Source organism: Thamnophis elegans, chromosome 2 (genome assembly GCF_009769535.1).
Source record: "Thamnophis elegans isolate rThaEle1 chromosome 2, rThaEle1.pri, whole genome shotgun sequence".
Taxonomy (NCBI): Eukaryota; Metazoa; Chordata; class Lepidosauria; order Squamata; family Colubridae; genus Thamnophis; species Thamnophis elegans.
Genome location: NC_045542.1, coordinates 172,272,505 through 172,286,317, shown reverse-complemented (window position 1 = coordinate 172,286,317; position 13,813 = coordinate 172,272,505). Strand labels below are relative to the sequence as shown.

At 44.9% G+C, this 13,813-nt stretch overlaps 2 protein-coding genes across 2 annotated transcripts; both read left to right on the top strand.

Moving 5' to 3' along the window:
- Positions 1–2,085: 2,085 nt before the first annotated feature.
- Positions 2,086–12,455, top strand: LOC116502595 (zinc finger protein 253-like). The gene is given in 8 exon segments (XM_032208471.1): positions 2,086–2,872; positions 3,116–3,230; positions 3,345–3,412; positions 4,692–4,820; positions 11,420–12,072; positions 12,074–12,266; positions 12,269–12,412; positions 12,445–12,455. Coding segments are annotated over 5 exon segments (1,035 nt in total). The 5' UTR covers positions 2,086–2,872; positions 3,116–3,230; positions 3,345–3,412; positions 4,692–4,786.
- Positions 12,456–12,478: 23 nt separating this feature from the next.
- LOC116503442 (gastrula zinc finger protein XlCGF7.1-like) lies at positions 12,479–12,883 on the top strand. Its single transcript, XM_032209853.1, has one exon. It carries the CDS (start codon positions 12,514–12,516, stop codon positions 12,787–12,789), a length of 276 nt encoding a protein of 91 aa, XP_032065744.1. The 5' UTR covers positions 12,479–12,513; the 3' UTR covers positions 12,790–12,883.
- Positions 12,884–13,813: the final 930 nt, after the last annotated feature.

Genomic DNA, 13,813 nt, shown 5'->3' with positions numbered 1-13,813 from the left:
CCTCCTCTTTTTTCCCTTTTGCCCTTTATCCCCCACTCATCCTTTCCCTTTTTCTTCCACTTTCTCCGCTTCTGTTCCGACAGGCCTGGGGCTAAAGAGCTTTTGCCCGCCCCCCCCCCCTCGAATGGTATGGTTGTTGTGTGCTTTTTAAATTGTGTATTGTTCTGTTCGTCTTTTTTATTTCTTATTTGTACCCCTTCCCTTGACTTGGATTGTGAGCCGCCCTGAGTCCCCTTCGGGGAAAAGGGCGGCATATAAATGAAATAAATTCAATTCAATTCAATTCAATTCTCTCTCTGTGCCGAACTCTATCCTGGAGTGGGCGAAGTCAAAGGAGACTCTGCCCAGAAACTGATGACGCTGCAGAAAGGAGGATTCCCATTGGTCCTCCCACTCCTTCAGGGCACTCCCAATTCCGAGGAAAACGCCCCCTACCCCTCAATCCAGAGCCACGGATTCCTCCTCTGGGGCTGGGAGCATCCGCATCTTTCTCCCCTCTCTTTGGGGGCGCTTGTGAGGCAGCAGCATCCCTGGGCTCTGCTGGGCTCCCCTGATGCCTCTGCTATGAGGCGCCGGCTCACCCTCCCTGCCTTTTTCTGTGGTGCCCCTCCCATGCCTGGTCTCCCTCGCCGAGGCTGAGCATGTGGGGCAGAAGGAGCAGCCAGACCCAGAAGCTTCCCGGTCCCTCTCGCCCCCACCCCGCTGCCGGGTGACCCCGGACGAGGGCGCTGCTCCTGGGACAAATGCACAGGTACAGTATAAGTGATACCTTGTTCAATAGTAGTAAATGTGAGAGGGATCTTGAAGTCCTAGTGGACAACCTTTTAAATATGAGCCAGCAGTGTGCAGCAGCTGCCAAAAAAGCCAACACAGTTCTAGGCTACATAAACAGAGGGATTGAATCAAGATCACGGGAAGTGTTAATACCACTTTATAATGCCACACTTGGAATAATGCATTCAGTTTTGGTCACCACGATGTAAAAAAGACGCGGAGACTCTAGAAAGAGTGCAGAAAAAAGCAACAAAGAGGATTAGGGGACCGGAGGCTAAAACATATGTAGAATGGTTGCAAGAACTGGGTATCTCTTGGGTAATCAAAAGAAGGATTAGGTGTGATATGATAGTAGTGTTCCAATATCTCAGGGGCTGCCACAAAAAAGAGGGAGTCATGCTATTCTCTAAAGCACCTGTGGGTAGGACAAGAAGCAATGGGTGGAAACTAATCAAAGAGAGAAGCAACTTAGAACTGAGGAGAAATTTCCTGACAGTTAGAACAATGAATCAGTGGAACAGATTGTGTGAATGCCCCAACACTGAAGTCTTTAAGAAGATGTGGATAGCCATTTGTCTGAAAGGGTATAGGGTTTCCTGCCTAGGCAGGGGTTGGACTAGAAGACCTCCAAGGTCCCTTCCAACTCTGCTACTGTATTCTAAGCCTCCCGGTCCTCGTCTTGACAACCCAGCCGTTTTTCCATCTCCACCAACAAGAAGGGGAGGAAGATGGAGAAGTGCCGCTTCTGGAGAGCTTTTGGAGACGTCGAAGCCTTTCTCTGACAGGGAGGCATTGAGAGTGCTTTTCCTCCTACTCCCAAGCCCATCATCCCCGCCCATTCCCTTCCACTCAGACGTGCTCCTCTTTCCCTCGCTTTCTAAGACCCTGGCACTTTGCCCCAAATCCTCCAGGGGGCGCCCTCTGCCAAGGGAAGGGAACTCCAGGCGCTTCCCCATTTGCCCACTGGAGGGCGAACGTCACGGCTGGCTTTCCATAGGAGGCGGCGAAGGAAGTGACATCACTGAGCCTTGCCTTTCTAGGAGCCACCCACTCGCTCTCCTTAACCCCTGGGGCTCCGTAGGAGGCGCAGAGGCTGCGGGAGAGTCTTGCGGGGGCACAGCCAGACGTGCATCGGGTGAGCGGGGGGCTCTTCCTAGGTCCCATGTTCCCCAGCCGCCCTCTCCCTGCAGAAAGAAGCGGGGATCCCAGGAAGGCTGCGGGGATCCGGGGAAAAAGCCCGAGTGGGGGGAGGGTCCGTCTTGCGGGGGCCCAGCAGGAGAGGAGAGAAGCCGGGCGGGGAGGAGTCAGGATTCGCACCAGGCTCCCCGAGGGTCCCATCCTGTCTCCGGAGGGGGAGAGAAGCGGGGCGGCCTCTCCAGCTGACTCCTTCCCGGCCCTGCGCTGGGATGACCCACTGGGGGCTCCGGGCAGGTTGGGTGAAGGTTGTTCAGTGGCTGAATTCCACTTTCTAATTCTTGGCCTTTATTTTTTCTTTCCATCTCAGATACAGAAACTGGAAGCCATTTGTGGTTTTTGAAAGGCAAACTTTTCTCTTGGGAGGAAAAAAAGAGCAGAATAACTTGGAGGGATCCGTCCCAGAAATGGTCCCGTGAAGGAAAAGGCATCCGGAGACCCACCAGAGTCTTTGGACCCATCTGGAGTTGCTCTGCAGGACAGAGAAAGGATGGAGACACAACCTTTTGCCAAGAGGGGAAGCAGGAAAAGCCCTCCAGCTGTTCAGCCTGGGAAGGGAGGGGAGCTCTGGACAAGGACTGGGCAGAAGATCCTGGAGGAGAAAACCATCCTCCCTTCCGAAGTTCAGCCCTGGAAGTTCGTCCAATACCGGGAGGCTGAAGGTCCCCGAGGACTTTGCAGCCGACTCCATGACATTTGCAGGCGATGGCTGAGACCAGAAAAACACTCCAAAGCCCAGATGCTGGACCTGGTGGTTCTGGAGCATCTCCTGTTCCTGTTGCCCCCAGAGATGGAGGGCTGGGTGAGGGAGTGTGGAGCAGAGAGCAGCTCCCAGGCGGTGGCCCTGGCGGAAGGCTTCCTCCTGAGCCAGGCGGAGGAGCAGAAGGAGGAGGTCCAGTTGCAGGTGAGAGACTTTAGGGAACTCAGAAGGGAATAGAGGAAGTGTTTGAATACTTCACCCCTCTTTGGCCTTCATCATACGTGGCAATTCACCTATTCTTGTAGGACGTTGTTCCATTGTTTCCTCACTCAACCTCCCAGGTGGGTATTGGGGGCTTTGAGGTTGTATTCTGAATATAAGAATCCACTTTATTTCGTGTGATGTACATTAATTCTGCTTCTTTCTTCCTTCCTCTCCTATTGGAAGGGCTGCACTGTGGAGATCAAAGATCCTGAGGGAAAGAAGAACCCATCAAATCCCCCTCAGGAGCTATTTTTCAGGAGGATCCCTTGGGAAGATCAAAGTCAGGACGCCTCAGGAGGTAATGGAAGATCTTCCGATTTCCCATCTGTCTTCCTTTCGCTCTCTCTTCTCTTTTATAGAATACCTCCTCCTATTTTGTTAATTATGCATTTGAAATTGTTTATTCTTACAGAGAAACAAAGAATGAAGCTTTCTGGTTTTTATGATGGATATCAAACAACAATTGAACCTCTAAATCAAGTAAGAAAGGGAAGTTATTAGATTTGTATTCTCCCTTCAGGAAGTGAAGTGGATGTGCAAAGTGCTCTCTCCTTCTATTCCCTCCCCCCTCTTGTTTGGCCTGGATTACTTTTGTCTTCTTCCACAACATGGAGAGCAGAATAGCAGGTTCAACTTGCTGTCAGTCAGCATAGCTTCCTCTGTTATCTTCTTCTGCTAGGTATTCCTCCGACTTCGTTAAGTTTACAATCAAGATCATGTGAAGTGTTAATACCACTTTGTAATGCCTTGGTAAGGCCACACTTGGAATACGGCTTCAAGTTTTTTGTCCCCACGATGTAGAAAAGATGTGGAGACTCTAGAAAGAGTCGTCTTGATTCTATCCCTCTTAATGCAGCCTTTGATTCTGTTGGGGTTCTGTTTGGATTTGGATTTGGATTTAATAAATTTATAGGCTGCCCAATCCCGAAGACTCCGGGTGGCTTACAAAAAATAAATTTTAAGAAAAGCGAAGAATTAAAAACGGAGGAAACAGATTAAAAGAAAAAACCACATCATGCACCCAGTCTAATCGGGGCTGGGCCACAGTCGTGAGGTCAACAGCCTCAGGCCTGCCGGAATAGCCAGGTTTTAATAGCCTTTCGGAACGCCATGAGAGTGGGTAGGGTCTGGATCTCTGGGGGTAGTTCATTCTATAGGTCGGAGCGGCTACAGAGAAGGCCCTTCCCCGGGGAGCCGCCAGCCGACATTGTCTGGCTGATGGGACCTGGAGAAGGCCCACCCTGTGCGATCTTATCGGCCGTTGGAAGGTATGTGGCAGAAGACGATCTTGCAGATATCTGGGTCCTAGGCCATGTAGGGCTTTAAAGGTAATGACCAGCACCTTGAATCGTGCTCAGAGACCAATAGGGAGCCAGTGCAGCTCGCGGAGGATAGGTGTTTGGCAAAAGTAGCCTACTGCTGGCTCATGTTTAAGTGCTTATCCACTAGGACTCCAAGATCCCTGTTGCACTTAGTAGTGTTGAGCCAGGTATTACCTATTCTATACCTGTGCATTTGGTTTTTCTTTCCTAAATATAGAGCTTTACATTTCCCATTGTTGATTTCCTTTCATTAGATGGGGCCCAATCTGACAACCCTTCTATATCTGGAGCTTATCTTCTGGAGTGTTGCTATTCCTGTCAATTTGGTCTTGTCTGCAATTTGAAGAGTTCCCCTTCTATCCCCTTGTCTAAACCATTGATAAAGATGAAGAGACCTTGCAAATCCTCCTGTTCTGTTCTTTTTTTTTCGTGTTCAGGAGAGTCTGGTGTCCTTCGAGGAGGTGGCTGTGTATTCTCTGAGGAGGAATGGTCTCAGCTGGATCCTGACCTGAAAGCGCTGCATTCAGAAGTCATGCTTGAAAACCATAGGAACCTGGTCTCTCTGGGTAAGAGTTTTTTAGTTCCCAATCAGAGAGTTCAAGAAGAAAGATTATACATAATTAGTTATTTATTTTAAATATCACTGACCAGATATCGTCTCCTGGGAGGGAGAAGGAAAGGATCTGGCCTTGTTCTGCTGCAAGGAAGGAAAGAGTCGATGTCTCTTTGCTTACATGCTTTCTCTGCCATTTCTTATCTCTATTTTTTCCATTTCTATTTGAACATCTGTGGAGGCTGAAAGAACAAGGTGTGTTTTTATGTGTCCTCTGGAGGTCATGTGTGAGGAGTGTGTTGTCATTTGTCCTCTGAAACCTCCAATATTGTGTGAGAACAGAACTTTCACATTCAGCCCATGGAAGAGCATTTTCCAAATCCAATTCAAGAGCGAAGGCCTCATGCAATGTGATTCAGAGCATCCTAGGGTACAGGTAATCCCCGAGTTACGACAGTTTACTAAGTAACCTTTCCAAGTTACACCAGCCCTCCCCCAAGCACTTAAAACTCAGTCCTGAAATTACAAATGTTGCACCACCGTCGTTCAGACTTACGAATGACAGCAGAGGTGCTGCAACATTTGCCCTATCTATGCCTCCATCCCATCCTGCCGGGTCTTACCATATTTTTCAGACTATAAGATGCACTTTTGCTCCCTCCCCCCAAAAGTGTGTGGAAATGTCTGCGTGTCTTATAAGCAAATACGCCCCTGGTTTTTGGTCTCCCTGGCGTTCAGAAGCACTCTGCAGGCCAACAACGAGCCTGCTTTTCACCTCCGGAGGGCTCTGTGGCTCCCATTTTTGCCCTCCTGACCTTGGGGAGGCTGAAAACGTGCAGAGGGTTTGGGAGGCCAAAAATGAGACCGTTTTTGGCATACAGAGTGCTTCTCGATGCCAGGTTGGCAAAAACAGAATGCATGGAGGCAAAAAACTATTTTTTTCCTTTGTTTTCCTTCTCTGGGTGTGTCTTATGTTCCGAAAAATGTGGTACCTTGCAAGGATGTGGCGAGCCATCGGTTCCTTTGCCTACTTCGGTGCATTTGCAGAAAAAAGTGGCCTAAAATAGTGAGAGACACTCAAGATCAGGAGTGGGAAATCTAGCACTATTGATCTCACTGCAGTGTTTTAGGCCTCTGCTAACCAAGGCCTGCACGAGATCCAGGGGAAAATGGTTGCCTGAGTTTCTCTCCCAGCACCCTAGATATCAGGAAATGATTGGAGAGACTGGGATTCAGAAAAACCAGTAATCTTGATAGATTTTAAAAGGAGATCTGACTCTCTGTCAGGTTTCCAAAGGATTAATTAATTTTATGAGCCTCGAGCCAAATTTCAAAAGAAATCCAGTCATTTATTAGGAGCAACGTTTCGGCAATTACCCAAACAGAGACAGATCTGACGTCACATAAATTACAGCTGAACTTTGCCCCCGTTTCCCCCTCCCCTCAGTCCTGTGTCATAAATCACATTATCCACTGAGATGCTCTGGGCAGGCTGTAAATTCCACGCCTCACAAGCCTGCTTTTGATAATAGCCAAAGGTATGTGTGGAATTTGCTCCCCCCCCTTCTGTCCATGGCAACTCTAACAAGCATGGAAGTGCTTTGCGAGTTGACACCTGAGGGTAGGACAAGAAGCAATGGATGGAAATTAATCAAGGAGGGAAGCAACCTAGAACTAAGGAGACATTTCCTGACAGAACAATTAATCAGGGGACAACTTGAATAGAATAGAATAACAGAGTTGGAAGGGACCTTGGAGGCTTCTAGTCCACCCCCTGCCTAGGCAGGAAACTATACCACTTCAGACTAATAGTTATCCAACCTCTTCTAAAACTTTTCTAGTGTTTGAGCATTCACAATTTCTGGAAGCAAGTTGTTCACGATTAATTGTTTTGTCAGGAACTTTTTCCTCAGTTCTAAGCAATGTTCCCTCTAATTTTTTTTTCAGTGTGTGCAGAAAAGTATAGTGTTTGAGCAGCACATTTTCATGCCTGAGCACCTGAATTTTTTTCACAGATGTTTCACAGAACAATTGATTTATAGGATCCGAATTGGAATGGAGGAAAAATGGTTTTGTGTGTGTGTGAGTGTGTGTGTGTTTGAGTGAGCGAGGGATCCGGTAGGGAACTGCGCCTATTTAGAAAAGAAGGTAAATTATTGCAAACACTGATCAGTCGAAGATAAGTATGGGGACAGGTTGGGCGGTAGAGAGAAAGTGATAAAAGAGTGGGAGAGAGGAAGAGAGGAAGAAAAAAGAGGGAGAGAGAGAGCCAGAAGAGCCAGAGAAGGAGAGAGAAAGTGACAGAAGAGTGGGAAAGAAGGAGAGAGGGTGAGAGACAGAAAGAGACCAAAGAGGAGAGAGAGAAGGGAGAAAGAGAGAGAAAGTGACGGAAGAATGGAAAAGGAGAGAGAACGAGAGACACAGAGAAAGAGGATGAGCGGGACAGAAAGAAACGACGAGGAGAGAGAAGGGAGGAGAGAGGAAGGTGACGGAAGAATGGAAAAGGAGAGAGAAAGAGAAGAGAGACAAAGAGAAAGAGGATGAGGAGAGACAGAGAGAGAAGAGAGGAAGAGGAAAGAGTAAGAGAGAACATCTTCATTTCAACCCTGAGGTGCAAATATTCTCTTTGATTTGGTAATTTTATTTGTCCATTTACTATCCAATACTCTCATTTCTCCTTAAGTCATCAAGAATTCCCGGTCTTTTTATTGAATTTATCACAATACCTTGAGAACAACTTTTCAGCATAGCTTTACAGCTATTAAAATATATATAGTAATTTAGGTCAGGTTTTCAGAACATTAATCTATTTATAAGTCAGTAAGTGCAAAGAAACAGAATTCAGAAAGTTGGCTTCCCTTTTGTAATTGCCTATTGCCTGCTTAATTTTCTACCTACATTTTGATAACTGACATTCACAGTTGACCCAAGAAGCCCATCATAGAAGAAACACTCCCTATGAACTTTGTTGGGTTTCCATGGAATGAAGCTGGATCTTTTCTCAACCATACAGTAGCATATTCTTTCTAAGAAGGCTATCATCAAGATAGTCCATAACTGCCTCTCAATCTAACAGAATGGCGATTGACAATCTCTTTATATTTCAACTCTAACTCTTTCAGTCTTAAAGTTTTGGTGAGGAGAAATCCAAAATCTCCCTCTCCCTCTCTCCTCCCTCTCCCTCTTTCTCTCTCTCTCATTCATTGTGGCGACCAAAACTGGATGCCGTATTCCAAGTTGTGGCCTTCCCAAGGACTTATAAAGTGGTATTAACCCCTTCACATCGATCTTGATTCTATCCCCTCTGTTTATGTAGCCTAGAACTGTGTTGGCTTTTTTGGCAGCTGCTGCACACTGCTGCCTCATATTTAAATGGTGTCCACTAGGATTCCAGATCCCCCTCACAGTTACTACTGTTGAGCAAGGTACCACCTATACTGAACCTGTGCATTTCGTTTTTCTTGCCTAAATTTTTCACCATTGAATTTCATTTGTTAGATAGTGCTCAATGTTCCAGGTTGTCAAGATCCTTCTGTATCTTGAGCCTATCCTCTGGAGTGTTGGCTATTCCTGCCAGTTGGTATCATCTGCAAATTTGATGAGTTCCCCATCTATCCCCTCATCCAAATCATTGATGAAGATGTTGAAGAGTTCCTGGGCCTAAAACAGTGCCTGGGGTAACTCCACTGCATACTTCCCTCCATGAAGATGCAGTTCCATTGAGGACTATGTGTTAAGTGCGGTTTAGGCAGCCAGTTACAAATCCATCTGGTGGTGATGCTGTGTAACCACATTTTTCTACTTTATCTAGTAATAGGTTGTGGGTATACTTTATCAAATGCCTTACTGAAGTCCAAATAAAGTATATCGACGGCATTCCTCTGGTCCACTAATTTGTCAAAGAATGCCATAAGATTAGTCTGCATGATCTGTTTTGACAAGATCCCTTGTTGGCTTTTGGCTATTACTTTGTTTATTTCTAGTGTTCACTAATCGTTGCTGGATATATTTTCCAGAATCTTCCTGGTATTGAGGTTAGCTGATAGGTCTGAAGTTTCCTGGATCTATGTTTTTTTTTTCTTTTTTGAAGATGGGAACCACATCAGCATTTTTCCAGTCCTCTGCAGTTCCCTGGTGCTCCAGGATCTTTAGATATAGTTTTTTTCCCCTTTGTGTAAAGACAAATTCAAAAAATGAGTTAAATAATTCTGCTTTCTCCCTTTTGCTTGTCATGTTCTTCCCACTTTCCTCCCAGCAATGGACCAATTGTTTCCTGACTTTTTCTTGTTTTCAACAGTTGGAGGAAGCTTTGTTGTTATTTTTTCTTTTGTACAAGCCTTGTTTTGTTGTGACACCTTAGCTTTCCTCACTTTCATTTTACAGGCTCGGGCTACCTATTTTTTTGGGAGTATAAGATTGCACCAAGGTTTTGAAGAGGAAACTTTTTTAAAAAAAGTTTTTGCATTCTGTAGATCTTCCCAAAAAGGGCATGAATAGCCCTTAGGAGGCTTGTAGAGTGCTCCGTTTTTTTTTTGCCAAAACCGAGCAAAAAACTGTCATTTTTTTGCAAAAACAGCCCCCCCCTGTTTTTTTAAAGGCATGGATAGCCTTTAGGAATGTTCCTGAGGGCTGGGGGTCCAGAATTGAGCAAAAAACCCTGACTGTTTTTTGCTCATTTCTGCCTCCCTAGCCCCCAGGAACTCTCTGAAAACCTCCTAAAAGCTATGCTGGGCCATTTGAAGGGCGGGGGTTTCTGGAGGCAAAAAGTGCTGTATTTAGTGTATAAATCGCACCCAGATTTTCAGCCTCTTTTGTGAGGGAAAAAGTGTGGTCTTATACTCCGACAATACTCTACACTTATTCAAAGAGTGGGAAGATTCGTGGAATGGACAGAATGGGTCTTTGCTTGTTGTTGGGGTTTTAATTGGAACTATCCTTGACGATTCCACATCTAAGTCGTTCCTGGTGGAGTTGGAGACTTGTGTTTTGTGTACAGCCACAAAGGTTTTTTCTCTACTCTTTGTATGGAATTGTTAGTCGGTTCATAGTTGTGAAAATGTTTTTTGCCCCCTGGGGACCCTGGCCTTCTAAAGCCTTGAACTTGAGAATCGGTGGTGCATCATTGTCTGTTGTTCATATTTGTTATGCTGGGACACAGCAAAAGCTTTGTGTTTACGGTTCACAGCTCTCACCCAAACCAGATCCCATGGTTGTCCATACTGCCCTTCCTGCAGGATCTTTGTGGTAGAGGGGGATGATAGCACAGCAGCTCAATAGGGTGGGATGACTGAATTGGGTACCTAATTATTACTTGGAGACCACAGATGGGAGATTCTAGATGGGTAATCTGTCCAAGTAGACTAGTGATTTGTTTACAAGGAGGACAGTATCCAAATTTGAAAAGAGTACTATTAGGAATAGTACAGTTGGGTAACAGGTGGGTTGGCAATATATAAACCATGATGGTAGTGGTGTACTTTAAGTACTGCTGTAAATGTGATTGGTTGCTGTTTCCTCAAGCGGCCATAAGATGGAGCCAAAATGACTGTTAGCTCTTTGTTTGTTAGATGCCAAGCGTTGGATAGTGGTTGTAGACGTGTCATGTATTGCTCAGCGTGAATTACTGTGAGTTTTGCTACTATTAGCGACTTTGGGGTGCTGAACTGATTATATGATACTGGACTGTGTTTGTTGTATCACCCCTTAACTGCGAAAATTGATGTCTGACCGTCTTAACCGTGTATGAATTGGACTCTGCATACCTCTATTTCCACAGAAGTAAAAATATTATCTGTTTTACAATTCAGTGTCTCCGTATGCTGGTTTATGCGTCCTCTATACTACTCTCACTACGCTTCTCTGCACGCACTCGTTCTCCTAACGGGAGCTTACCTAACAAGTACTGTGAAACACAGCTGCCAAACAAGTATTGCACTGAAACTAAGCCGGTCATTTTGAAATAAAATAAAATCACAATCTCAAGCGCACTAACCTTGAATGTATTATTGCTATTTTTGGTTTATACGAGCAGCCGCTACCTTTGTCCACTGTACTCTCGCTCAGACTCCCCCCTCACAGCCAGCATCTCCTCCCAGCTTCTGTGTAATTAAAATGCAATGGAGGCAGTTTCAAACTATCTTTGTCCTCTGTACTCCCTCTCAGACTCCCCTCACAGCCATTAGCTCCTCCAACCAGCTTTTGTGAAATTAAAATGTTCAGAAGCTGTGAATGCTCCAACACTGAAAGTTTTTAAAAAGATATTGGATAACCATTTGTCTGAACTGATGTAAGGTTTCCTGCCTTCGCAGAGGATTGGACTAGAAGATCTCCAAGGTCCCTCCCAATTCTGTTCTATACTTTTGCTTAACTCAAAACTGACTGAGTGAGATTTGCATATGTAGAGATAATTGTAAAGAAAGAGATGTTTCCTAGATATTTTCAAAGCTTTCATGACTCATGAATATAGAAATCATCATGTCTATATCACACCACTGTAGGCGTGCAAACATAACCTAATGGAATTTCAGAGAAATTCTGAAGGTAATTCACTTACCTTTTTACAGTTTGATCATTTTCTCTAACCTCGTTATCATTTTCATTTCTCATTCTCAGGTAATAATGGGCAGGAGAATCCAGATTCCTGTGAATTGTTCCAAGTGATCAATACAACGGAGAAGTTTGGAATTCGAATGGAATTAAAAAGCCATGATAGAAACCAGTCAAATGATTTCAATCAGGAAAGCTCATCTTCCACTGATGCTCCAATGCAACACTTTTGTGCCCAAGAAGAGAAAATAAGGAAAAAATATACTGGAAAAAATGTGAAGCTAATCAAAGCTAAAGTAAATGAACACTATTTAACCCAAAACGATGCTATAAGAAGACACAATGGACAAAATTACAATGGGGAATTCATTCTTTCTCTTGGAAATAAGTGCCTTAGATCTCAAAAAGCTATTGACAGAAAAGAGAAGCCTTATAAATGTTTAGAATGTGGAAAATGTTTCAGAAAAAGCAAGCAACTTACTATCCATAAAAGGATCCACACAGGGGAGAAACCATATAAATGCATGGAGTGTGGAAAGGCATTTACTCAGGTCAGTAACCTTAGAAGCCACAAAAATGTCCATACAGGAGAGAAACCATTTAAATGCATGGAATGTGGAAAGACGTTTGCTTATAGTAGTGGGCTTGGAAGGCACAAAAATGTCCACAGAGGAGAGAAACCATTTAAATGCATGGAATGTGGAAAGGCCTTTGCTCAAAAAAAATCATTTTACTTCCCATAAGATGATCCACACAGGAGAGAAGCCGTATAAATGCATGGAGTGTGGAAAGACCTTTAATCATGAATGTAATCTTAGAAGACACAAAAAGATCCACACAGGAGAGAAACCATTTGAATGCACAGAATGTGGAAAGACCTTTGCTCAAAGAGATCAACTTATAACCCATAAAGAAGCCACACAGGAGAGAGGCCATATAAATGTATGGAGTGTGGAAAGACGTTTAGTCACAGTAGTACACTTACTTCCCATAAGAGGATCCACACAGGGGAGAAGCCGTATAAATGTATGGAGTGTGGAAAGACTTTTGCTCTGAACAGTAGACTACTATCCACAAAGAGCTCCACACAGGAGAGAAATAATAAATGCATGGAGTGTGGAAAGACCTTTGCTCATAGAGGTACTTTTATTTCCCATAAGATGATCCACACAGGTGAGAAGCCATATAAATACATGGAGTGTGGCAAGACATTTACTCGTGGCAGTGGCCTTAGAAGCCACAAAAATGTCCATACAGGAGAGAAGCCATTTAAATACATGGAGTGTGGCAAGACATTTACTCGTGGCAGTGGCCTTAGAAGCCACAAAAATGTTCATACAGGAGAGAAGCTATTTAAATGCATGGAATGTGGAAAGACCTTTTCTCGAAAACATAATCTCATTTCCCATAAGATGATTCAACATCCCATAAGTTGATAGAACGAAATCAATTTCTTTGTAATAATTTTTATAATGACTTTGGTTTGGTTTGGTTTGGTTATTGGATTTATATGCTGCCCTTCTCCAAGGACTCAGGGCGGCGTACAACATAAAAAAAACCCACTTATTATAAACGTTTAAAAAATTAGATAGAATATCCAAAAAACAAACCCAATTAAATTAACAATAACATTTTAAAAAAAAAATCAATTACAATTAACAATAATCAATAATTTATTTTGTTTTGTTCAGGCCAGGCTGGCTTGCTGGAAAAGCCAACTTTTTAGGGCGCATTGGAAGGACCGGCGGTTGGGGATTATACGAAGCTCCAAGGACAGCTCATTCCAGAGGGAAGGTGCTCCCACAGAGAAGGCTCTCCCCCTGGGGGTCGCTAGCCGACACTGTCCGGCTGATGGCACCTGAGGAGGCCAACTCTGTGGAATCACACTGGACGGTGGGAGGGTACCAGTGTCAGTAGGTGGTCTCGCAGGTATCCTGGGCCTAAGCCATGGAGTGCTTTAAAGGTCATAATTAGTACCTTGAATCGCACCTGGAAGGACAACTGGCAATCAGTGCAGGCCGCCTAAAAGGGGTGCAACATGGGAGCACCTAGGTGCCCCCATGATAACCCGCGCAGCTGCATTCTGGACCAGTTGAAGCCTCCGAGTGCTCTTCAAGGGCAGCCCCATGTAATGAGTGTTACAGTAGTCCAGGCGAGAAAGGACGAGGGCATGAGTGACTGTGCACAGAGTATCCCGATCCAGGAAGGGGCGCAACTGATGTACCAGACGAACCTGGTAAAAGGCCCCCCTGGTCCCGACCGTCAGGTGTTCTGTTAAACTAAGCCGCATATCCAAGAGGACTCGTTACCCTCAAGACTGGATTACTGTAATGCGCTCTACATGGGTCTGCCCTTGAAAAGTGTTCGAAGACTTCAGCTAGTCCAGAATGCAGCTGCATGAGCGATTGTGGGTGCACCTAGGTACACCCACATTACACCTATCCTCCGCGAGGTGCACTG

What these genes read in the sequence shown, in the direction of transcription:
- LOC116503442 (XM_032209853.1), top strand. Translation starts at nt 12,514, where the DNA reads ATGATCCACACAGGTGAGAAGCCATATAAATACATGGAGTGTGGCAAG.